This window comes from Pholis gunnellus (assembly GCF_910591455.1).
Source record: "Pholis gunnellus genome assembly, chromosome: 8".
Classification (NCBI taxonomy): domain Eukaryota; kingdom Metazoa; phylum Chordata; class Actinopteri; order Perciformes; family Pholidae; genus Pholis; species Pholis gunnellus.
Genome location: NC_136534.1, coordinates 14,685,998 through 14,709,361, shown reverse-complemented (window position 1 = coordinate 14,709,361; position 23,364 = coordinate 14,685,998). Strand labels below are relative to the sequence as shown.

General features: G+C 41.8%; 3 protein-coding genes across 9 annotated transcripts in view; all 3 read left to right on the top strand.

Moving 5' to 3' along the window:
* Positions 1-10,246, top strand: part of kif13a (kinesin family member 13A) — a 36,855-nt gene extending 26,609 nt beyond the window's left edge. For 2 of the 5 annotated variants that reach the window (XM_079164776.1, XM_079164773.1), the window contains 13 exons: positions 1,739-1,838; positions 1,962-2,088; positions 2,179-2,234; positions 2,323-2,447; positions 3,075-3,251; positions 3,364-3,456; positions 3,578-3,730; positions 3,826-3,903; positions 4,004-4,054; positions 4,332-4,419; positions 4,533-4,684; positions 7,204-8,281; positions 8,633-10,246. In XM_079164776.1, the coding sequence (XP_079020902.1) occupies positions 1,739-1,838; positions 1,962-2,088; positions 2,179-2,234; positions 2,323-2,447; positions 3,075-3,251; positions 3,364-3,456; positions 3,578-3,730; positions 3,826-3,903; positions 4,004-4,054; positions 4,332-4,419; positions 4,533-4,684; positions 7,204-8,281; positions 8,633-8,766 (2,412 nt within the window). In that variant the 3' untranslated portion in view covers positions 8,767-10,246. Of the gene's footprint in view, positions 1-1,738; positions 1,839-1,961; positions 2,089-2,178; positions 2,235-2,322; positions 2,448-3,074; positions 3,252-3,363; positions 3,457-3,577; positions 3,731-3,825; positions 3,904-4,003; positions 4,055-4,331; positions 4,420-4,532; positions 4,685-5,543; positions 5,700-7,203; positions 8,282-8,632 lie in introns of all 5 variants that reach the window. The other 3 variants (XM_079164777.1, XM_079164775.1, XM_079164774.1) reach the window with 3 other exon arrangements.
* Positions 10,247-11,813: 1,567 nt separating this feature from the next.
* rbm24b (RNA binding motif protein 24b) lies at positions 11,814-17,170 on the top strand. 2 transcript variants are annotated; one of them, XM_079164779.1, is made up of 4 exons: positions 11,814-12,142; positions 12,457-12,580; positions 12,766-12,820; positions 15,609-17,170. In XM_079164779.1, the coding sequence occupies exons 1-4, from the start codon at positions 11,972-11,974 to the stop codon at positions 15,967-15,969; spliced, it is 711 nt and encodes a 236-aa protein (XP_079020905.1). In that variant the 5' UTR covers positions 11,814-11,971; the 3' UTR covers positions 15,970-17,170. The 2 variants fall into 2 exon arrangements, with proteins under 2 accessions (XP_079020905.1, XP_079020904.1); XM_079164778.1 differs by having other exon boundaries at positions 12,457-12,628.
* A 1,799-nt stretch (positions 17,171-18,969) lies between these two features.
* grinab (glutamate receptor, ionotropic, N-methyl D-aspartate-associated protein 1b (glutamate binding)) lies at positions 18,970-22,848 on the top strand. Of its 2 annotated transcripts, none has more exons than XM_079165276.1 (7): positions 18,970-19,108; positions 19,732-20,355; positions 20,470-20,573; positions 20,892-21,092; positions 21,421-21,549; positions 21,647-21,790; positions 21,974-22,848. In XM_079165276.1, exons 2-7 carry the CDS (start codon positions 19,761-19,763, stop codon positions 22,124-22,126), a joined length of 1,326 nt encoding a protein of 441 aa, XP_079021402.1. In that variant the 5' UTR covers positions 18,970-19,108; positions 19,732-19,760; the 3' UTR covers positions 22,127-22,848. The 2 variants fall into 2 exon arrangements, with proteins under 2 accessions (XP_079021402.1, XP_079021401.1); XM_079165275.1 differs by having other exon boundaries at positions 19,729-20,355.
* Positions 22,849-23,364: the final 516 nt, after the last annotated feature.

Here is a 23,364-nt window from a genome sequence, read left to right as displayed (position 1 = left end):
CCAATCACACCAACCAACCATTCTTTGGCAGCCCTCTATGCGAAACGCAGTTCCACCCATGGCTGAGCTCCCAGCCAGCAGTCTGTCTGCCAGGGATCCTGTCCCGCTCTCTCTCTTGCCCTCCCCCTCAGGTTGCTGCACACTAATGCTGCTGTTTGCCCCTCACTACTGAAGAGCTGCAGGAATAATACGCCTCACCGAATTACATGGGCATTGCATGACTGCATGATTTACAGTACTTTGCATGCTGGAAGTGTGCTGACGTCAGAACAAGCGTAATAAGGTTGGCATTGAGGCCTGTTGGCTGCTGTGGACAATGTGGTTCCCTCACAGAGTGATCTGCTGTATTTCCAGGTCGGACTTCGGGTGGCTGTGGCTGCATGTGAGGACATGTTGATGTGTGCATGCAAGACTGTATGTGTGAATGCATGTGTGTGAGTCGCAAAGGGGTTAAAAGGAGGTGTTATGTGTGTGTATTTGACCATAAACGTCTTTCACCAAAAAAAATGCACCTTGGGACTTTCGGAACTTCAATTATCTTAATTTAGCTTTCACTTGGCTTGGCTAGTGGGTGTATTAACCTTCCTCCTGTGTTAGCTTTCTGTTACCATCTCTTATGTTAACGGGTCGGTTTTGACCCGTGTCTTAAATCAGCTGTAAAATACACTAAAAACAATTATCTATCATCCAATTTGTTTCTCATCTCTTGGTTACCTTGTTAGGCTTCCTTATCCATGAAAATATTGGTTTTAATATTTTTGGTGTGGGCCTCTGGGCCTTTTCTTTGTCAGTATACCCCTCGATTTCAATTTAAAAAATGGTAAAATGAACCTCAAGAGAATCATATAAATAAATAAAGGGTTGTTGTGTTACCTGACTATTATTGAGGGGTATTAGAACAAAATAAATAATATAGTATAATAGTATAATAATATAATATAGGAGCGGCTTCACCACCGGTGACCTCCTCATCAGACTCATCAGATGTGTCTGTGTCTTCTGGATGATACTCCACATTGTCTTCGTCCTCAGAAACCTGCTCATCCGTATCGCTGTGCTGCTCTATGTCCTCTCCCTCATTTTCACCAAAAATATGATCCAGAACTTGTCTCACTGAAAATCTTCTTTTCATTTTTGCATGCTGCAAATTGGAAATGTGCACTCTGCAAGTCACCAACTCTATACTGAATTGACCTCACATGTCTGGACATGCCCGTCTTTGTTTTGTTTTTGTGCAGGTATACTGGATAACAATGCAAAATGAGAATCCCCTAAAGCTCACATGATTGGGAGAGGAGCTGGCTGTCACTGTGTTGGCTGACAGTGCACTTATGATTTCAGTTTTGGCTCTAATTATTGCTTTATAATCTTATTTTTATAACCGGGTCGAAACCGACCCTAACAACACAAAGGTCATAATTTCAACCAGAGCATTTTATAATTTAGTGAAACAAAATGTTTTTGTTTTATTTTGTTGAAATAGAGGTTCCTGACAAAGTCATAAAGCCTTGATGCAAATAAACCAATTTATGTGGTTCTTTTATGCATTTAAAACCTAAAACGGGTCGGTGCCGACCCTAACACAAGAGGAAGGTTAAGGAGCAGTTGTGGTACTACCTCAGACAGATCAGCCCTGTGCACTCTCACCTTGCCCTGTTAACACAACACTGAGCCCTGGAGCACATCCTTTGCCTTACTGAGCCAGCTGGCTCTGACTTTAGTCTCTGCCTGTTTTCAGGAGGAAGATCTCAACTGTGTCCGAGATCGCTGGTCAGAGGCACTGATAAAACGTCGGGAGTACCTTGATGAACAAATCAAGAAAATCATCAACAAACAAGGTGAGTCCTTGGTCCTGTGTTACACCTACCACTTGCTGAAGGACCTGAAGCATGACGGCTGTGTGTTGTCTGTATTTTTTTGTTCTGTTGTGATGAAACCTTTCTCTGCATTTATGTAATTAGAGAAGTCAGAGGAGGATATTGAGCGTGAGGCTCGACTAGTGGAGCAGTGGGTGGGTCTGACTGAAGAGAGAAACGCAGTGCTGGTACCTGCACCTGGCAGTGGCATCCCTGGAGCTCCTGCAGACTGGTAAAACACCAACACACACCCATGCACGTGTCAGACTCGCTTCATTTGCGGCCCTTTTTTTCACGGTTAATCATATTCAACCCCTTATAGGACCCCACCTGCAGGAGTGGAAGCTCACATCCCTGTACTCTTCCTCGATTTAAATGGTAAAGCAGACACATCCTTTACATCAACTGATATTTCACGGTCTCCTTTCAGGCCTGAACAAACACTAACTGTCTTTCATGCCACCAGCGGATAATCTGACAGTAAATGAGCAGCTGACCGGCCCGCATGCTGCAGGCCTTAACTCTATACTGCCCAAGGAGCATGGGAGCCAGTTCTTCTATCTGCCCATCATCAGGCACAGTGACGAGGAGGTAAGCAATGCATTTGATTTTACTGCCTTCCTGTGGCCAAAAAGGGAACTCTGGGAAACATACACAAGTACAAATACAGGACCACCATATCATCCTTTGCTTATAATGCTAAGTGACACTGTTTAAAGTAAACCTGAAGTATTGGGTTTTCCATTGCTTCTACTAGTTGTGTATTTTTGTCAAAATACATGTCTGTTTCCCATCGACTCTTGATTTTACTACATGATGCTTTTTTTCTCAGATAATCACACACAGACAAGAGCACTTCAAGGCAACAAGTTTTCTACAGTTATGTGCATAATTGAACAATTACATAGTCATGTAATTGCGCAGCATCATGCATGGAAGCAAGGATTTAAAAGTCATCCCAATTTCTTAATTTTGTCTTTGATGTTGAGCAGCAGCTCTAACCATACAGTAATTACCGTCCTCTTTACTGTGCCTAAGTGTCATGAGATTGCAATTTTTCTACTCATTAGCCAACTGCTGCAAACCCAAAGCTACGTCCAGCCCAGCTACACGACTGTAATTCATGTTTTTGTATGTGCAGTCACAGCTGACTGGCACAGATTCCCTCTCTGTGGACGATTGTGGAGCTACAGTAATACAACTCTTCCAATTCACCAGGTGTTGGCAGTGTGTTCATGGGACTCATCAATCCACGATTCTGTGCACCTCAACCGCATCACATCTCCTAACGAACGCATTTATCTGATCATCAAAGCCACTGTGCAGCTCAGCCACCCTGCCTCCATGGAGCTGGTGCTCCGCAAGAGGATCGCTGTCAACATCTACAACAAACAGGTCAATGCAAGAGGGATCAGATTTAATCAGAGGGGCTCAGTCCACAGCAGAGGTGGTTGTTTTGCAGCAATGGATTGTGTTTTGATGATCAGCATAGTTTTGTTTCCTACAGAGTTTCACTCAGAGCCTCAAGAGAAGAATGTCCTTAAAGAACGCGCTTTATTCCTGTGGTGTGATTTATGAGATTGTTTCCAACATACCAAAGGTACAACTTGTTCATTCTACCTCTATATCTAACAATGGCTGCTTTTAGAGCGTGTGACAAATAACCAGTTTGGTGTTTATTGTCTACAGCCCTTTGTAAGTTTCTTCTCTTACCTTCCCAGGCCTCAGAGGAGCCAGAGGAAAGGGAAACTTTGGCCCTCATGGCTGCTCGTGCAGACAGCGAGGAGACTCAGGATGGAGAAACCTACATAGAGAAGTACACACGGGGAGTTCTGGAAGTGGAGAACATCCTTAGTCTGGAGAGGCTACGACAGGTATTTCACACTGTAGCTCGCTGACATACTGAAAAACAAACAATCTGATTTGTTTGACATGTAAAGACGAACCTGTCTTGTTTTTTTCCTTAAAGGCTGTCGCAGTGAAGGAAGCAATCGCTACCAAGGGACGACACCTAAGAAGGAGTATCAGCACACCAAATGTACAGCATGTAATGAATACATTACTCACTGCACTGCCCACAGAACCATATGGAAATAATTGTTATTAAATAATATGATGCCAATAACATGATGTCTCTTGCTCTTCAGTCTTCTTGTAGTAAAACAGACCTGACTGGTTGTGAAGATGAAGACTGCAAGGTAAGTCAACAACATGTTTATCACAAAACTCTGATGTTGGATTACATTTAACTAGTATTGGCTGCAATAGTCTTGTCAAAATGCATAGCTTTTCTCTGAGCTAAATGCTGCTTGTCGTAATTGTCCCTTTTGATAATGAAAATGACACAAGATTTTATAAGGAATTTCTCCCACCTTTACACTAAAGGTCTCCTCGTGTAGCAGTTTAAGTCTTTTAGCTGTAAATTTACTTTTAATTCACAAAACTTCCCAATTTAACTTGTGTATTATTGTCTAGGGCCACTGTGATCATGTTGACAGCACCAACTGCAATCCCCCGGAGGGCTCACTTTGTATCACACCCATCAAAAGCAAGGAGAATCCAGGTAAACTACAGAAACCGCAAATGTGCAGCTGCTGCATTGTTTCTCGACTTGTGGTCAACATTTGTGTGTGTTGCTACAATATAACTGGGTTAACACTGGATGTTGCCACACAGGTTTGGTTCCAGAGAGCCCTACGTTTTTCAACTCCAGCCCCTTCAAAGTCCTCTCCCCTCAGCCGCCGAAATTCCTCAAGTCCCTGCTGCCTGTTAAAGAGGAGAACAAGGTGAAGAAAGTCCTGGAGGCCCGGCCGCTGCTGGGACAAGAGGTAAGGAGGATGAATTCACTATTTTTCAAGAGGGGAGTATTCATGTCTTTGTTTCTATTGTGTTGTTCTCACATATCCTTGTTTTGTCAAACCCCATTTTTTTACATTTTGCCATGTCACTTATCAAATCGAGCTACATTTCCACAACATGATAAACTTTGACAAACATTGACAACAATTACTAATTGCCCAAAGCTGCCTGATGATTACATTATGAAAATGGCTTTGCTGTTGTGTGACTGGCCAAACAAACTGAATTGAAATGAAAGAGCCTGACTCACAGGAGCATGACTTCAACTGGGGAGAGCCACAGTGCTAAATTAGACAAAGCTAAGTCTCGTGTCTGATTTTGTTTGTGATAATTGGATTCTGACAGTTTGTGGCTGTTTCAACCATTTAAACTAACCTTACATATTTGTTTTCACCCGTGCTTGAAGTGGACTTAAAGAGGCGCAGGTACTTTACAAATCAGTCCATGTTAGGGATGCTGTGGTTGAGAGACAAGAAATGGTTCAGTTAGCAGCAGGATTATAGTGTATGACTGCATTTTAACATAAATAGCTGCAGTCCGGATAAAAATGATCTTCTATATGATATTAAATTATAGTAATAGCTTAGATGTTTATATATATATATGGGCTATACTAGTGTGTGGATATGGGACCACAGGGGTCAAGAGCCTGCAAATATATATCACAAGAAGTTGTGGCCCAGTAAAAAGTACAGTTCCTCACACTTAGGACACTTCAAGCACTGCTTTTTGTGAAATATCAAACTGCATGGCATTAATTGTGTAACTGGCCTGCCCAGCTCCATGCATGCTTTGTGTGTGTGAAGTGTTGTTCTGACCCATCCGCAGAGCATGCGCTCATGTGTGGACAGCCCTGCACTGCTCCCCCCTCCCTGCCCCTGGCGCCGGCCCAGGGCAGGCAGCGAGGGCCACTGCAAGCCTTCCACCTCCACCTCCACAACTCCCACCAGCAGACAGCTCAGCCACACACTGCCACACACTGCTGTAAGTGCTACACACACCAGCTCACACTGCTCTGAGGGTTACTGTAAGAGTTTCACACACTCACACACACACACACACACACCTCACGACACACTGACGTGACACACGCTCACACTGTTGTCAGTATCGCACTTAGACGCATACACACTGCTACACTTTGCTTTAACGTTTACACGTGAACACCTTTTCAACCATTCTCTGTGCTGGTGACGGTACATATGAAGGGCTAGGATTTAGGATGAGGTTCAAATACTTTCTGAAGAATTACGAGTTCCCTAGCAACAGACGTCCTTTGTTCCAACAGTAAACATATAAAGAATACAGTTAAACATTGATTCCTTGCTCATCAGATTTTGGTCTTTTTATTTTTTTTGAGCACAGAATCAAATCAAAGTATCTCATCTTGTAGTGCCACTCTTTGATCATAGTTTTTTTATCCTGCTCCATACAATGGACTTGCTGCATTGTGTCCATATACATTTATCATGATAGAGAGAAGAGGAAACAATTGCTGCGTCAGAAATCGCATGTTAAGCACTACATACTCAATATGTGTACGATTGTTCAGCATGTGTGAATAAACAGTAATATGTATCTTTTCAGATGCACTGAACTGTAATTACCATTTCACTTCCTGAGAGCCTCCTTACCGATTGGAGACGTGTAACCCTTGCCAACCTGTGCCAACTTCATGCAACCAAACGACGAGTTGTGAGCTGAACTAATTTAAGAACTATAGCAGACCGAGCAAAGTGAAACCCTGTACTTGCACTTAAATTTGCTCTGAAGCGTTATTGACGTTACAGAGCTGTCCGCCATTGTCTATTAGGAATGTTGTTGTCACTTCAGCATTGCATTGTGGGATATCGATGCCAGCATGTTGATGCAAAAACAAATCTCACATACTGTTTTTGAGTACTAAATAGTATTTCAGTATAGAACCAATATTTTGTGCAAAATAGAAAGAGACAACTGTGATCTTTTTTCTTCACCAATGAGGACATTGTCCTAATTATGTTAATATTTAGGCTTCAAAAAAAGTGTTGTCAAGATAATATTATACAAGTTTTTACAATATGAGGTAATTATATTCCTTATAATCATTGTTTTAATATTTACTCTGTTACTTTGGAGCGCCCATCCTTTGTAAGTCCCTCACATTATGTTATATACCTCTCTAAACCCCAACCGCCCCGGTGCCTTGAGACCAGTGTTAAAAGTGGTAATATACTCCTGTACAGCCTCACATTGCACAGTGTAAACCCGCACACGAGTACAATGGTACAGTAGCAAACACCTTAGAGCAAAGTTCAGAAAACATGAAAATGTGCCACATTATTCATACACTATCTTCATGTTCCATTATCACATTTTTCGCCATTTTTCATTCTCCCCATTCACTTAAAAACGAGTGTTTATATAATGCTAATGCCCCATACAGGCTTTGTCTGGCATAATGTCAGGAGGGATGTATCTTTTGTCCTAATGCTGTTGTTTTGATCAGCAGGACTCTGAGGACGAGGAGGCGAATGTGGACATGACTCAGGACCACAGCAGCTTCCAGCCTTACATCCCAGAGGACTTTGCAAACTTTGAGATCTACAACGCCAGTCTGGAGAACCAGGACGGGCTTTTATCCTCCCGGTCTGACCTAAAGGGAAGCCGATGTGGCAGTGGGAGTGGAGAAAGAGAGGTGCCTCGAAGTCCCACAGCCAGCAGTTGCACTAGTGGCTACTTTTCACACAGCGCCTCCAACGCTACACTGTCTGACATGCCTTTCAGTGCCAGTGAGAGTTCCGACCACCTCAGCTGCACCTCCAGAGACCCCCACGACCCTCTCGGCTGCCCTGCTGGAAGAGGCTGCACGCAAACCAAAAGTGTTTCTGTAGGGAGTGACACCCAGCTGCCTCTCCTCTCAGCAGGCGGGGTTCAGGAGGTGCTCATCCATCCTGCCAGCCAGGAGTTCACTGACTTTAAAGGGGCTGATGATAGTATTGCAGACCGTGATTTAGCACATTTCACAGGTGGATGGGAGCAGGAGGTTTTGGACAAAGAAACATGTGACACTGGCAATGAACGCTCCTCTGTCTCTGGTGTTATCAACACATCTGTTACTGAAGACAATTCAACTGCTACATGCACATTTCCAAATAATGCAGGCTCTGTTTGTGAAGCTGTGTCCTGCCCCAACTCACCTGTAGTTTGCACTTCAGCCAGAGTCCCAGTATCTGTGCCTGACATAGTACCAGCTCCATCTACAGCAGCACAATCCCCAATCGCACCTTTATCTACAGCCCCAGCCTCTGCCCCGAGTCTGCGAGCAGGAGGAGAACCTCCAATCGAGGAGCCGGCCCAGGGAGATCTGCCCCACGGGAGTCCCTGTCCCAGCCCAAACCCCAGCAGCGCAGAGCCTTCAGGAGATTCCAGTGGAGATGAGAGCACCCCTGTAGCTCAGCTTCCTGACTGGATGGCACCAGGGGAGCAGGTGTGGGTGGGGAAGCGAAGAGGAACCGTCCACTATGTCGGAGGGGTGGAGTTTGCTAAGGGGATCTGGATTGGTGTGAAGCTTGACATGGCAGTGGGTAAGCCCTTTTTGAAATTTTGTCAACCCGCCCCCAACTTTCGGTTAGTAGAGCCTGGCAAATACAGAAGTAGAAATGGTGTCGTCATCACATAGTGTGTCCACCAGAGAGCACCACTTAGAACATAATGTTGGTCACAATTCTCCAATATCAAAATGTATAAAAATACAGACCAGCTAAACCCATAATGGGGCCAAATGACTGTGGGCAACCAATTCCCAGGTGTCACCCTCAAAAGTCCAGTATTGCTCAGTCCGATTTGTTTCCTGTTGTATGAGACGTCCAACATGTGATATAGTATAAAGGTTTTACAATTATTCTACATATCTGTAATGATCGATCTTCCTACAGGTAAGCACAACGGGACTGTCCAGGGCAGAGTGTACTTCCGCTGTCCCCCAGGTCACGGTGTCTTTGTGAAGCCATCTCGTCTCACCAGAGGACCGCCCTGCATGGACACAGAACCCCAGACTCTGATCAGATAGGACCCAAAGAAGGACCCGCTTTCTGAGGAAAGGCAGGGACCCGAGGGTGCTCCTCAGATCCAGTGCCTATGGGTGAACCCCAGGCTGACTTCAGCGTGGCTCCGCTCCTTGTAATGGAGATGCTGGTGTATTCTGTGGGCTTGTCTGCTTTCCTAAAGCATATCTGACCTCTGCATTTAATGAAGGTATATTCTAATTACTGTTCACTGAAAATTCACTATGCACATATCTGAGTTTTCTATATGGGGATATTTTTGATAGAGAACTTAAATATGACCCAAATACATTTTCTTACATTGGTATCTGAACATTATAAATAATATTTTTGTAAGACAATGCATCCTCCCTGAGGCTCATGTTGGAGTAATCTGGGAGATGAAGGTTAAGAATGTACTACTGTTTATAAACATTGATATTTACATCAATATGATCTGTCAGGGGTAACCAAAGAACTACGGTTCCATATCTGCTGTTATGAGTAATATGTTATTTTTCTAATGCGTGTATGTGGAGTTAAACACTATATAGCTATGTGTCCAAGTAAAGCTTAGTGCCATATCTCTAGGAGTGATGCCACATACCCTGAACAGAGGACAAATCTACTAAACCTGAGTTGCTTTCAGCGTTTGACTGAAGTTGTTATCATGTTAAATTATCCTGTTGAAGTACTGTAACACTGTGGAGGAAATAATCCCCATCCAGCATGAGACTGTTGCTGTTTGAATGCTTGCACTGGAACGGATTCTTGGAGAGTTCGCCGACTGTCTTCCATATTGGACTGATGAGATGTTTTCTAACGTAAGTGACTGAAAGAAACATGTGTCGTCATTTTCATCGGGGGAACACAGCAGCTGGGCTCTGTTCAAGGCCTGGATGTACTGATGCCTTAAAGCCCTGTTTCCATAAAGGCAGGCACATAAACCCCAGACTGCTCAATGAACTCCATAACAAGTTCACTGAGTTTTAAACTGACTGACTGTATGGACCTGAAACCTGTGTATGTATATTATGATGCCCAGAGGCATTCAAAATGCCACCCAGTCTTGCGGACTGACTGAATATCTGTTTAATTGATTGGCCATCTGCATTTTATATGTAAGCTGATATATAACACTACATGTAAAAAAAGGTACTCAATAATGCTTTTTTTAAAAAGAAGGATTGGATGAATGGGTGAACGACGATCTCGGGTTACAGAAGACGGAGCAAAAGTAGTTTAGTTATGAAGTGCTCTCCTATGAACTTCTATTTTTATGGAAGTGGTGAACGTGGAACTGACGAGTTATATACCCGAGCTGTAATTTCAAGAAAATGAAACAAACCCAGGACCTTATTTTAAAGAAGAGAACAACGCTGCTCTCCCTCATAAGGAGTTGTAAATAGAAATGTATTTGAACATAGTATTTACACTATTATAATGTACAGAATTGTATTTATAATGTATCACAAACTGTTTTAATTGGTACAAAATGTTCCAAAATAGAACATTTACAATCATCAAACTGTGTTGACTCTTCATTTTTCTCATTCAAGCTCACCGTGTTTGCATGTTTTAGTCGGGTTTGTCTGTCTCACCGACAAACATGTTTCCAGGACATAAGTAATTATTCTTAATCTAAATGCAATAATATTCATTCACAGTCATTTCAAATGTATTGTCTTTTTGAATGTACTCTAATCTCATGTTTCATGCTCAGAGTTGTATTCTGAGGTCCTTTCAAAGTTTGGTGTGACAGTGCATGAGCGCAGCATGACTCAGTTGTTTTTAGTTCCTAAACTAAAGGGACCTTATTAATTAGTCCATATCTAAAGTGTACACAAAGAGTAAATAAGTACAGGGGATTTTGCTGTTACGGAAATTTTATTATATGCTTGTTCATTTGTATATGTAGCCAAAAATATCCTACCTTAAATATTGTAATGTAACATTGTGTTTTATAACAAAATCCTCAAAAGTACCCGTGTTGTGTGGCAAAAACGTCTCCTGTCACCGGCTGGTTTATGGTCTCCTTGAATTTATCGTCCTTTCTGCGCCTGATGTAAATGTTAACAAGACAAACATGTAAACATGTTGTCTCCTGTAAATAATGGAGGCTGCCCCATGCATGAGAAGTAACACTAATTGTAAAGCCTGTTATTGTTTCAATACTTGACTCACTATTAGTAGTGCCAATCAAACACTGCCAAAAATGCATGGTCCTTCCAAGTTGTCTCATAATTGGGCCACTGGTGCACAAGATGTCACATTTGAGTTAACTTAATTATAGTGCCCTCATGGGGTCAACTGGTGAATTGTTTCTAAACTTGTTCTACATTACAAAAAATGAATATTCAGCCGCTGAGCCATAGCAACTTCTAGGCTACAGATACTGCTGTACTGCTTGGACTGTGGTTACGATTGAGGACACTGAGGTTTTGTATTAAGTATTTTTTCTCGGCATTTGTGGGTTTATATTGTAATTAGAAAAATTGAATACAAGATATTTGAATGGGTGATTCCATATTTTTAGACTTTTTATTTGACCACTTTCAGATCAAAACATAAGGATTCAGAATGTCCCAACAGAATTGTATTTCTGTCAGTTTGGGTTTTTGAAACTGTATTTCTCGGGTTTGGATATGAAATGGATAGGATCAAATTAATCGTTTTTAAGGGGGTCACGTCCTTACACTGAGGGGCTTTGGTGAGTTCTGTATTGTACAATCCTGATTTAGCCCTGGTAGTGAGGAGAAACGTACACCCTGTGGATGACATGCTTTTACACTGAATGTTCAAAAGAAAAGTAGCCTACACATGCACACAAAGCAGATCCATCTAGTTTCAAAGCCGAAAAATCTTCCTCCAGCTTGCTCTGATCAATATCTTTTGTCTCTGTGACTGCGACCAACTTTATTAGTCTTTTCTTTACTTATTTTAGTGTGTCCTTGCCACTGTTCCAGCAGCTGTGCGCCAGCAGGCAGCCTGAGAGCCCAGGGTGGTGGTCTGGATCTGGGTGGAGTTAAGTAGGCTATCTGTGTCACACACTGACAACTGGCAGCTCCCGCACCAAAGTAACAGGTGTCCTTCCCCTTCAGAGCCACAGTCACATCACCGGGGGGCTGCCTGTCCACGCCGCAGAGTCTCTCCCTCAACTGACCTGAACGCTGTTCTTTACTTGATCTGATCCTACTACTTCCAGGAAATCGCTTTAACACAGATCTACAAATGATGCACTCGGCACAGAAAGACACCACGTTCACCAAGATCTTTGTGGGAGGTCTTCCTTATCACACAACGGACACGAGTCTCAGGAAATATTTCGAGGTGTTTGGAGACATCGAGGAGGCTGTTGTCATCACCGATCGGCAGACGGGGAAATCCAGAGGTTATGGATTTGTAAGTAAAAACCTAGTTCTGGGTTGCCTTTTTTTTTTTTTTTTTTTTTAAGCTGCTTGCACACGTTGCACAGTCGGAGATACGGTCGATTGATCCAGTGTCGGCACCTGTAGGCTGAACGATTGTAGTGCTTCCTGTTCTGTGTGACAGCCAGGTTAGAAATAGGAAATGTGTAGCTCTTACCGCAGTAAAATATGACCAGACTCCTCTAGATGGACCTTGTAAACAAATGATCTATAATTTGTAAGTGCTACCTTATCACTGTGACCAAGAAATCTCCATGAGGTCAATGGAAAATTTGCTGTTTCTTCCAGGTTACCATGGCAGACCGGGCCTCTGCTGACCGAGCCTGCAAGGACCCCAACCCCATAATAGATGGCAGGAAAGCCAATGTGAACCTGGCCTACCTGGGGGCCAAGCCGAGGGTCATACAGCCAGGTGAGGGACTGGACCACAGCTTTTATTCCCAACTTCAAGATAATCAAGGTGGCATACAAAGACAGTATTTTTCTCTTGTAAATGATTGGCAATCTTGCAAAGGATCGCTGAAAATGATCTCCACTGTAATAGAAAAGTGTCAGTTCTTCAAACGAAACTATAACAACTGTCTGTTTTCATCGTAGGATTTGCATTTGGCATGCCTCAGATCCACCCAGCATTCATCCAAAGGCCTTACGGGTATGTTAAGCTGCAGAAATTACATTTCCTTCACAAAATACGTCTGTCTGAAAGTAAGGAAATCTGCTATTTTCTTTTATGATCTTTCATAAAGTGTTTTTACTGTTGTAAAAATGTAATTTATCATTGCCTCCACCTATTAAATCCTGAATGAGGACATGAGTGTGAATGTGTGCTCCACTGCTTGGTGTTGACTGTTGAGGAAGTAAACATTTTCCCAGCCAATACAGGACTTGACTTCATGTTGTCTATCTCTCTCTGATCTGACAGGGTCGGTAACGGTTAAAATAGCTGATGAAGGGACATGATGATTTGAGGAATAGCTGAGTCTGCATTGGGCAGAGCGCTAAAGTGTTACCTGTATACTCTGACATACACAAACGAACTGAAATGGTGACTAGATGCATGGAAGTCTTCTGTTTTTTTTCCCAGTTTTCCATAGTACATAGATTGGTGTGTGCCTTGTTTTCAGTATGATGTGGTGTTCAGCTTAACTGTGTGCTCATTTCTACTTGCAGTGGGGAAGGTGGGGGGGGGGGGGGGGGTGCAGGAGGTTTTTGTGCAGACTTTGTGAGTTTTGATAGGGAGATCTGCAACGGGGTGTTGCTTCTTTTCCCCTTTTTAATAATTGATTTGTGCTTTAGCCTGTGGTTTATTTTATTTTCCCAGTTTCTTGTTAACATTACGTTGATCGTGTTTTGTTGTCAAAGGGGGGCTGATGATCATTCAGAGTGTTAATTTCAAATTCCATCCCCCGCAACAAAACAAACACTCGCTTGCATGTGGGAGTTTTTGTTTCTGTTTCCTTACCCATTATGCTGTGTTTTTTTTGTTCTTTATTAACCCATTGCTTTCACTTGTAGCTTGTATCTACAGGTACAGACTACTGAGTATACTTTTTCTTTTGTATTTCTCTCACCACTCAAGTGGTTGTCATTATCCACACAAACACAAGTAGTGTTATGACCACAGGACAGAACAGACTCATATGTTTAATTACCCCCATTTGGTACTTTATTAGCTTAGCTCAAGTTATAGTAACTTAATCGAAATATAGCTGGATCACTGTCTGTTTAAACAATTTTTAGATCTTAACTAACTTTTGATGTACTAATGGATTCATTATTTAGCTTTGCAGTAAACTCAAATGTTCACTGCACTATAGGTTGGAGACAGAGATCTTAGTCGGTCTCTTAGGCAACAGCTGTTGGCTACAGTGATCTCCACGGCCTCTCAAATTCAGATGGAAAATGGGAGTCACTCAGCAGCGCTGTTAATAATGTATGGCACAGACGGAGCCGCTCGGCTGTGGACAACAGGTGGGCCGAGCCATGTGCCCATGAAGCCTTTTGGTTATGTGCTGGGGATTACCCATGTGTCCTGGTGATTTACAAAGCACCTTTATTTAGCGCTCGACGTGCAGTACCAAAAAATGTTCCTCCCATCTCTTTCAATAGAGGTTGCTTAAAGCAGCTGTGCCCTTTAGTTCTAATATATATATATATATATATATATATATATATATATATATAAATAGTTGATAATAAAACAAGGTCATATCACAAATAAAGGGAACCAGCATGTTGGTTCCTGTCTTGTCAAGTTGAAAACTATACATGTTATTATTCTATTCATCACGTTTAATACAATAATTGTAACATTTTCTGTGATCATTATGCAGCTACAGTACAAAACGGTTAGCTCTTGTTTACAGCAGTGGCTCTAGCGTCCCACTTTGTGACAAGCGCACCGCTTTTTGATTGGCCAGGACACCTCCAGTCTGGTAGTAAAGGGGACAGTTCAGGATAGTCACTGAGACAGTAGAGCGTCGTATAGGCGGCCATGACAGCTGACGAGTGCCCTGCCATGTGTCACTGAAGGAGAAGATCAGCTTGTCCTTTAGAGATGACAAGGGGAGCAAAAATAGCATGCTTGCAGCCTCCCTTGTCAGTCAAGTTGGCGTGTGTATGTTTGTGTGGGGTTGTATGTCTGCAAGAGGGGGAGGGGAAGCTTGTCTATGGCCAGATATAACAGTTTCACACCTGCTCCTCAGTATATTTACAGAGGGTGACTTTAACACAACTTTAAAGTGGGGGCCATATTTACCCAGATACCCAGGCTTGTATTCATCCATTTATACCCTGCCTGGTCTATATACAGAATATTGCCCTTCTAATGGAGAGCTCCCTTCTAATCTAGTCTTTCACCTTTTGAAATAGTCAAATTAATTTCTTTTTCAAGCAAATACACACAACTGGGCCTCGGCAGAAGCTAATACAACCAAGGACCCACTTGATTAGATGCAATACTGTATCATTAATTCAGCAGCTAATTTGCAGTTTATTCCATTTTCAGGAGGCTTTATTAACACGTGTGGGCATGCCTGTATGTGTGGTGTTGGTGTGACCGTATGTGGACAGAATATCCTCTTCCTGATATGTTGTGGTGTTGTGCGATAAGCTCGCATTTTTGTCAAATACCATTTTCAGTGGAACATTGGGTGCAGAGCTGGGCTGTGTCTTCTTTTAATGCCTTATAGTGTTTCAGATTCAGGTGCTTTTTTAAATTAAAAGCTGCGCTTGTGTTTCTTTTGTGGTTTTGCTGCTTCCTTAACTTCTTCATTTCTAGGTAGGGTTTTCAGTTGTTATTGAATGGATTTGCTGTGTTCTGAGGACTGGATTGACGTTTTTGAGGCGCCTGCTTTTCAGTTTTCCAGAATTTAGTTTCAGCATAGGAAGAATGACTTGAATGAATTGCTTTTGACCCTGTGTGTCTTTGTGTCCTACAGAGTCCCTGCACACTACGTCTACCCTCAGGCCTTTGTCCAACCCAGCATGATGATGTCTCATGTACAACCTTCTGCTGCTACAGCAACGGCTGCTGCTGCCACTTCCCCATACCTTGACTATACTGGAGCAGCGTATGCCCAGTACTCTGCAGCTGCTGCCACCGCTGCTGCCGCTGCTGCTGCATATGAGCAGTATCCATATGCAGCCTCACCAGCACCAACAAGCTACATGACTACAGCAGGGTATGGATACACTGTCCAGCAGCCACTCGCCGCTGCTGCCACCCCAGGAGCTGCCGCTGCTGCTGCCGCCTTCAGCCAGTACCAACCTCAGCAGCTCCAGACAGATCGCATGCAGTAAAACCATGAAAATGACCGTAAAGGGGGAAAGCAGGGGAGGTCAGGAAGTTATGAGGGGGAAGATTGTAGGGCCTGAATGATGGTTGTCACAGCCAGGTTTTAACTTGGCAGTCCTTCTACCAAAGAGCCTGAAGAAAATCAGCAGAAATGTGGAGAGAAGTGAGGGATTACTGTATATTTTATTCAAGGGAGATCAGTATTTTGTCACTGTTGAACATGTATGAATATTTAATATTTATTCAGCAGGAAAATATTTAATGTTAACTGAAGTAGACTCACTCAACCATTGCTGTATTTTGTATATATGTAGCAGTGGAATTTGTATACAATTTCCAAGTGCATTCACGTCTTATGATCAGGTTTCTTCCCCACTTCTTTGAAAACAAACCAAAACACTTGCATACATATGAAAACAGATTGTTAGGTCATTATGCAGTGTTCAGTATTTCATAGTTTTGGACCAGCATTTTGTTTGGTAAAGCTATGCAGACATTGATATAGAAGCTAGCGTTTCGTTAGGATTGTTCTCCTTTTTTAATAATCGTTTGGAGTGAGATAGTCAACTAGTTTCCTTAAAAATGTATTTTCATGATACTTTGTCAGACAAAATGTCAGCTGAAGCTGGTAAAAGCACTCTATTTTCTTCTCCTTAAATTGCACCTCAAGTAAACTCAGCATAAGGGAAGAAACATTGTTGAATGTGAATCTTTCATTTTGACAAAATGTTTCATAATGTGCCTTTTAAATTATGCTATTTATGTATTTATTTTGGAGCCTTACAGTAATAAACCCTTTATTCTGTGTTCGTGTGTTAGTATGAAGCCTACTAAAGAACATGTCCACACGTGCTGCTGCATAATGATCAAGAGCATGTGATGGATGTTTGAAGTTGGCTTAACAAAGTGATACACTGTGTATAAAGAACAAAAGATGAGTGGAAAGGTAGCAATAAGTCCAACGCATTTTCTATTGATCTAATGTTGTCTCAAAAAGATTCTTAATTCTTAAATGTCCCTTTTTATACTTGACCAGTTTGATAAAAGGACAGCGTGAGAACTGTTAACTTTTTTATTTTTTACATTTGATGTCATTAGACATTAAATGTTTTCTAATGCAAGGACATCACCTGTTTCACCTTGCATTTTATAATGCAGGACTCAAAATAATGCAAACATTTAATATGTGAAATAAAAAGAAATTTACCTTCAACTCTTTTATTCTTCTGTGTTCTGTGAAATATTGTTTTTGCTAATAGCCCATAATTTCTTTGATGAAATCATGTTATTGTGATGGTCTCAGTTGTGGAGGAAGAATATGTAACACATGGCCAAATAATGCATTTATACATCTTAACAACTGCCTTTATCAGTTAAGAGTAGTCATTAGTAACACTAGAATGTAAACCAGCTATTATTTGTTGTTCATATAATCTGTTTGACTTTTATTGACATCTCTCAGGAAGAAATAGTCAAATATGTGACTAATTCCAAGATAGAAACTACCCAAGAAACCCAATGGGCAAGATATGCATAAGGGAAGACCTGTGTCACTAACTAATAATGGATTACACGTTTTTAGGAAATGTATGTACACTTTAAACACTGCTGCAGAATTTGATGCTTGCCTCTGTTTACATTTTAAATCAATTTGGATTTTGCGTAACATGAATCCGGCCTGCTGTGACTCCAAAATAGTAAGACTACACATTACGAGTAGTTGAAAAGAGGCTGTTTGCCATATTCCTTCATGCTGAAATGAAATAAATCAAAAACCTCAAAATAACCTAAAGTAGTGGACATGTTTTCAATATTTCTAGAGTCACAAATTCTGATAAATTATGTTTAAAAATAAATTGATACTGCGCTTTATTGGCTCGTCTGTGGTTGAGCAGACCCAAACAACTGAAATGCGAACTCTTCTCTGGGGCCTATGGTTGTTTGAGATCACACAGTCCATTCCCTGTTTTGTTCACCTATTTACAATACTTCACTAGTCCAACCACTTATGTGTCATTAGACAAATGAAAATAAAAGCTGTTTTGTGACACTATCTGATTGCCCTATCAGGTCATTTTACTATAACTGTGGTGGCCTCCTGACACCTGCTGGTTCATGCCAGGCACTTTTTACTGCCAAGCATTATGCAGTTAAGCAGTGGAGGAAGAAGTTTTCACTCATGTAAACACTTTAAGTACCAAAACTAGAAAATACTCATTATGCAGAGTAACCCATGTTTGAGGTGGGATTATAATTGTTGATGCCTTAACATATCACTTAAAGTATCACTTCAATGTTGTAGAGAAGATGGGGCTAATTTTAACAAGGCCTTTAGCTATATATGCCACTGTAGGGTAGCTTAATCTATGATAAAAACCATAGATTAACCATAATAACCAGTAACTAAACTGTCGTATGAAATGTCGTGGAGTAAAAAGTAGGCTACATTATTTTCCTCTCAAATGTAGTGGAATTGAAGCATAAAGTTGCATAAAATGGAAATACTCAAGTAAAGCAAAAGCACCCCAGAGTTGCACTTAATTGCAGTTATTCAGTAAATGTACCTAAATAATTTCCACCACTGCAGCTGAGGTATTGTCCTTCCTTGAACTCTACTCTTTCAGGCAATATTTTTTCTTCACTTTCGTTTGGCGCATTTCGAGCAGATGGACGTCACAGGCACTGTTTCCGTGCTGCATTCATTTCATATCGTAACTATCGTAATTTAAGGTTTCGATTTGTAAAACCCGCTCATGTGAACATCCATCTCGTAAATACGACTTGAAAACACGGACTTTTCGGAAAGCTCCAACGTAGTTGCCGCAATAATACGGAAATGTCTGAAAAAACAAGCAAACATGGCTGTCTTACGTCGGCTAAATATGTCGCTCAATGTACTTAAACCCGCATTAAGTGGAGTAAGGTTTTTTTCCACAATGCACTGTCTTCCTGTTTCCCTTGTCTACCGACCATCCCGTATATCCTGAACGCGACATCCGCATCGTGGGGGCGGAGAGGTAACAGCAGTTTACTGGCAGTCAGGGTGAAGAATAAGAAACCCAAGTGGGCTAGAACCTACGGAACAAATACCACAAATAATTTAAGAGGGGCTCTTCTGGGATTAAAACGTTGACTGCGAGCAATGTGAGTAGTTTTGAAAGACTTAAACTACCCCAACTTTGTTGGTCTTCGTTGCCTCTCAGTGTTCCAACCGTCCGTATTGCCTAACGTTATTGTTTGGTGAAAAAAACATGGCCATCTTGTGTTGAACGACGTAACAAAAAACATATGAACTCGTCTTTTGTGATAGTTATCAGTTATCTATGTGCTCACCCACCCCATAATGAAGGTGTGTAACGTAGGCTAAACGACTTCTTAAAATTGTGGCCTAACGTAACGTTACATTTAGGAAACGGGGAGAAACTCCGAGGAAACTCGGGCAAATTGAATATATTTGAGTCGTTATTAAACCTGGAGTCAAAACCTTCGTTTAACCCTCAATTTAACTGTGATGTTAGTGGGGGAGCAGACCGTTTGCTCGACGCATGTAAATTGTTGTTTGAATTAAGCTGTCGATGGTTATCAATTATAATATATACCGGAAGAGACCAGTGTCACGTGACCTCGGTGACGTTACTGTGGACTCCATCACTCTGAGCGTCCGTTATCATCTAAACAGTACTGTCTATTTTTAACTGCATAACCTTTCCCTTGACTTATTTTTTATTTTATACTTTTCCATCTGTCACAAAAATTCAACACAGCAGCGGGTCTGTGCTTCCGATCTAAGCCAGAGATGACCACCGAGAAGACTGCATACGCTCCCGTAGAGGGGTTTCCCTCTCCACCCGGGCACACAGCGTTTCCTGTCACATTTGACACAAATATGCCAGACCAAAACATGTTTGGAGCCCCTGCTCCTAGTGGTTTCCTGGCTCCTGGTGGTCAACCTGCTCCTAGTGGTTTCCTGGCTCCTGGTGGTTTCCCTGCTCCTGGTGGTTTCCCTGCTCCTGGTGGTTTCCTTGCTCCTGGTGGTCAACCTGCTCCTGGTGGTTTCCCTGCTCCTGGTGGTTTCCCTGCTCCTGGTGGTCAACCTGCTCCTGGTGGTTTCCCTGCTCCTGGTGGTTTCCTTGCTCCTGGTGGTCAACCTGCTCCTGGTGGTTTCCTTGCTCCTGGTGGTTTCCCTGCTCCTGGTGGTCAACCTGCTCCTGGTGGTTTCTCTGCTCCTGGTGGTCTACCTGCTGCTGCTGGTGGTTTCCCTGCTCCTGGTGGTCTCCCTTTCCCTCCACCGACTGCTTTTGGAAAGGGTGTTCCTGGAGCTTTCGGAATGGCCAACCCCTCTTCCTCACCATATTCTCCACCAGGCCAGGGCTTCAATGGCAACTTCAGCGGTTAGTATGTCTAACATTGTTGCACATATATGTAAATATCTATATTTGTGATTAAACATGAACATTCATAGCGTAATCTAATCAATTTGATGTGTCTGGCTGGTACCGTTGCAGATGATATTTACCATAGCGAGGAGGACCCACCACCCTTTCATGAGAACCAAGACTTTGATTTTGGATTAGATAACAAGAGCATAAGAAGAGCCTTCATTCGAAAGGTAAGGAGCCAGTGTGGGAATGCGGCTCAGAGTATGAGGCCATCACAGGCTGCATTGCAAATCACTGAGCAGGATTTTATTTGCATTGTATTTTTTTTTTATATTATTTTATTTATTTATTTATTCTTATCAATACAATTAAATACTTTTTTTTCTGAGATATATTTTCTACCCAATTTAATTTAAATACATTTTTTGACCTGCTGACTAACAAACAAAAACAACCTAAAACATAACCTCTTTTTTTTAAATGAATCATGTTCTTTGTTCGAAATATTATCTGTGACATGCTGCCCAATAGTCCGCTCTTCCCTCCAGGTGTTCTTGGTGTTGACCGCTCAGCTGATGGTGACGTTCGCCTTCGTGGCTGTTTTCACCTTCGTGGATCAAGTCAAGAGTTTTGTCATGGTGAACACCTGGACCTACTTCGTGTCATACGCCATATTCTTTGTGTCAGTTTGTGTGATCAGCTGCTGTGGAAGCATTCGCCGAAGACATCCATGGAACCTTGTTGCGTTAGTAAGTCTGCTCAGATTTTGTTCTTCTTTTTCAAAATAAAAGATGGAGAGGGGAGGCGGTACAACACAGGAAGTACTGTGTTAGTTTATCCGGACTATTGATTTATGAATCATGCAACTGTTTTGGATAAACAACAATGTGTTCTGATGTGGTACAGTTTTAAAAAGCTTACAATACAATATAAGACCTATTCTTAGATTCAGATTGAGCCTCACAAATCACTATTTCATGACGACAAAATGAAGTGCCATTTCCTATTTTATGCCATGAAACTGCACTCCACTCAAACGTCCAAGATTGCTGATGTATTTGTGTTTCTTGTTCTCAGTCGGTCCTGACTCTCAGCATGTCCTACATGGTGGGAATGATCGCCAGCTTCCATGACACGGACACAGTGGTCATGGCAGTGGGTATCACAGCAGTCGTGTGCTTCACCGTGGTCATCTTCTCTCTGCAGGTTTGTATCAGTCAGTCCTGGCCTCTTTGTATGCATGTAATGTACATTGATCATACTCTAATGTGAGCTTCATGTCTTTCTTGGCCTCCTCCAACAGACCAAATACGACTTCACTTCCTGTTACGGTGTGCTTTTCGTCTGTTTGATTGTCCTGATCGTTTTCGGCATCCTCTGCATCTTCATCCGTAACAAGATTCTGCACATTGTGTATGCTGGACTGGGAGCTTTGCTCTTCACCTGTGTAAGTATTTTAGTTTGCCATTTGGACCACAGCACAGCTCACAACATTGAAACATTTAAAGAAACTGTGTCCCATTAATCTGGAAATTTAACAAAACATGCTTTCAACACTACTTTCTATCGAAGAAAAGTGTTTTTAGCCAAAGACAAATATTTGACCCATTGTGAATGTCTTCTGTTGCAGTTCCTGGCGGTGGACACACAAATGCTGCTTGGCAACAAGGAACTGTCCCTGAGTCCAGAAGAATATGTCTTTGCGGCTCTCAACCTGTACACAGACATCATCAACATCTTTCTCTACCTTCTCGCCATCATTGGGAGAGCAAGGGGGGGCTAAGCAGTAGGACAGGCAGAGAGAAATTCTGACAGAAAATTGCTTTGAGTTAAAGTCTAGAAGTGAGTTACCATTTATTTTCATTTTGTCTTGTAGTGTGCACTGATCACATAGTTTGAGAATATTTGGCTTCACCCAGTGTAAATGTGTGTGTTTTTTTTTTAAATAATATATATATATAGACTGTCTACATTGTAGTTTGGGGGTTTATTAAAGTTTTATCAGGTATTTGACGTGTTGTACAAAACTTTATTTTAATCCTTAAACAGCAAAAAGATTTAACACAAAATGTTCCCAGAGCTTTCAACGGTGTCACACATTCTTCATTGTCAGACACAGACGTTGCAATGTCGTCCATTGCACTTCACGGCCAGGTTGGCTACTTTAGTGCATGAAGAACGTATTATGTGGTTAATAGAACTCTGGAAGAAAGTAGTAAGTGGAACTTGAGTTGGGATCATTTTATAAAACCACTATTTCCAGGATCAAGATTAAACTTTCCTGTTTAACCTGTAGGGCAGCAAGAAGGGGGACATGGTATATTAAAAAAAAACAGATCCATCACTATGGTAACTGAGCAAACAACATCAGTTGTTGAAGAGATTGATGTCGTTGAAAGCCCAAAACAAAGCTAGTAAGCAGACCCTGGGTTCTTTGTCAAACTACTATGTGTCCAACATGAAATAACACTTAATGCTATGTATAAAGTTATTTTTTAAACCTGATCTCTGTTGTTTGTGGAATGAAAAAATCAAAAACAAATCCTCAGAGAACTCTGATCGTTGTCATTTGAAATACGATTCTTGTCAGCCACCAGAAAGTTTTGGGAGTTTAGTGTCTTAGCTGTGAAACTGGGAGCCTTAAAATGGACGTTGTGCAAATTGTTGATGCCTTGGAGCTGGAGTTGAAGATAAATGAAGTACTCAGCCAAATAAAGGATCGGCTTGAGAAGATGGTAATTATAAGAATGGAAATCGGAGACCTGATGGACAGGATGCTGAGCGCCATCCCTGACACTCTGGAGGAAGTAACAGGTATTTAATGTGTTTGTCTTTGCCACTAGATGGCAGCTAGGGTGCAGCTCAACGTTGTCAGAGCAGCAAGATTATTAGAATATTAAACTGAAAAACACAACTGTTAACCTTATTGGGCCGAGGAATTCAAATCGTCCACTCTCACATTAAGGATCTGTAAAATGTCTGTTTAATTGTTAATATAGGCATTGCCTTATTGTACATTCT

Coding starts and splice junctions, on each gene's coding strand:
- rbm24b (XM_079164778.1), top strand. CDS start 11,972: ATGATGCACTCGGCACAGAAAGACACCACGTTCACCAAGATCTTTGTG. Junction 12,143..12,456: donor AATCCAGAGGTTATGGATTT/GTAAGTAAAAAC, acceptor TGTTTCTTCCAG/GTTACCATGGCAGACCGGGC. Junction 12,821..15,608: donor TTCATCCAAAGGCCTTACGG/GTATGTTAAGCT, acceptor TGTGTCCTACAG/AGTCCCTGCACACTACGTCT.
- grinab (XM_079165276.1), top strand. CDS start 19,761: ATGACCACCGAGAAGACTGCATACGCTCCCGTAGAGGGGTTTCCCTCT. Junction 20,356..20,469: donor CTTCAATGGCAACTTCAGCG/GTTAGTATGTCT, acceptor GTACCGTTGCAG/ATGATATTTACCATAGCGAG. Junction 21,550..21,646: donor TGGTCATCTTCTCTCTGCAG/GTTTGTATCAGT, acceptor CTCCTCCAACAG/ACCAAATACGACTTCACTTC.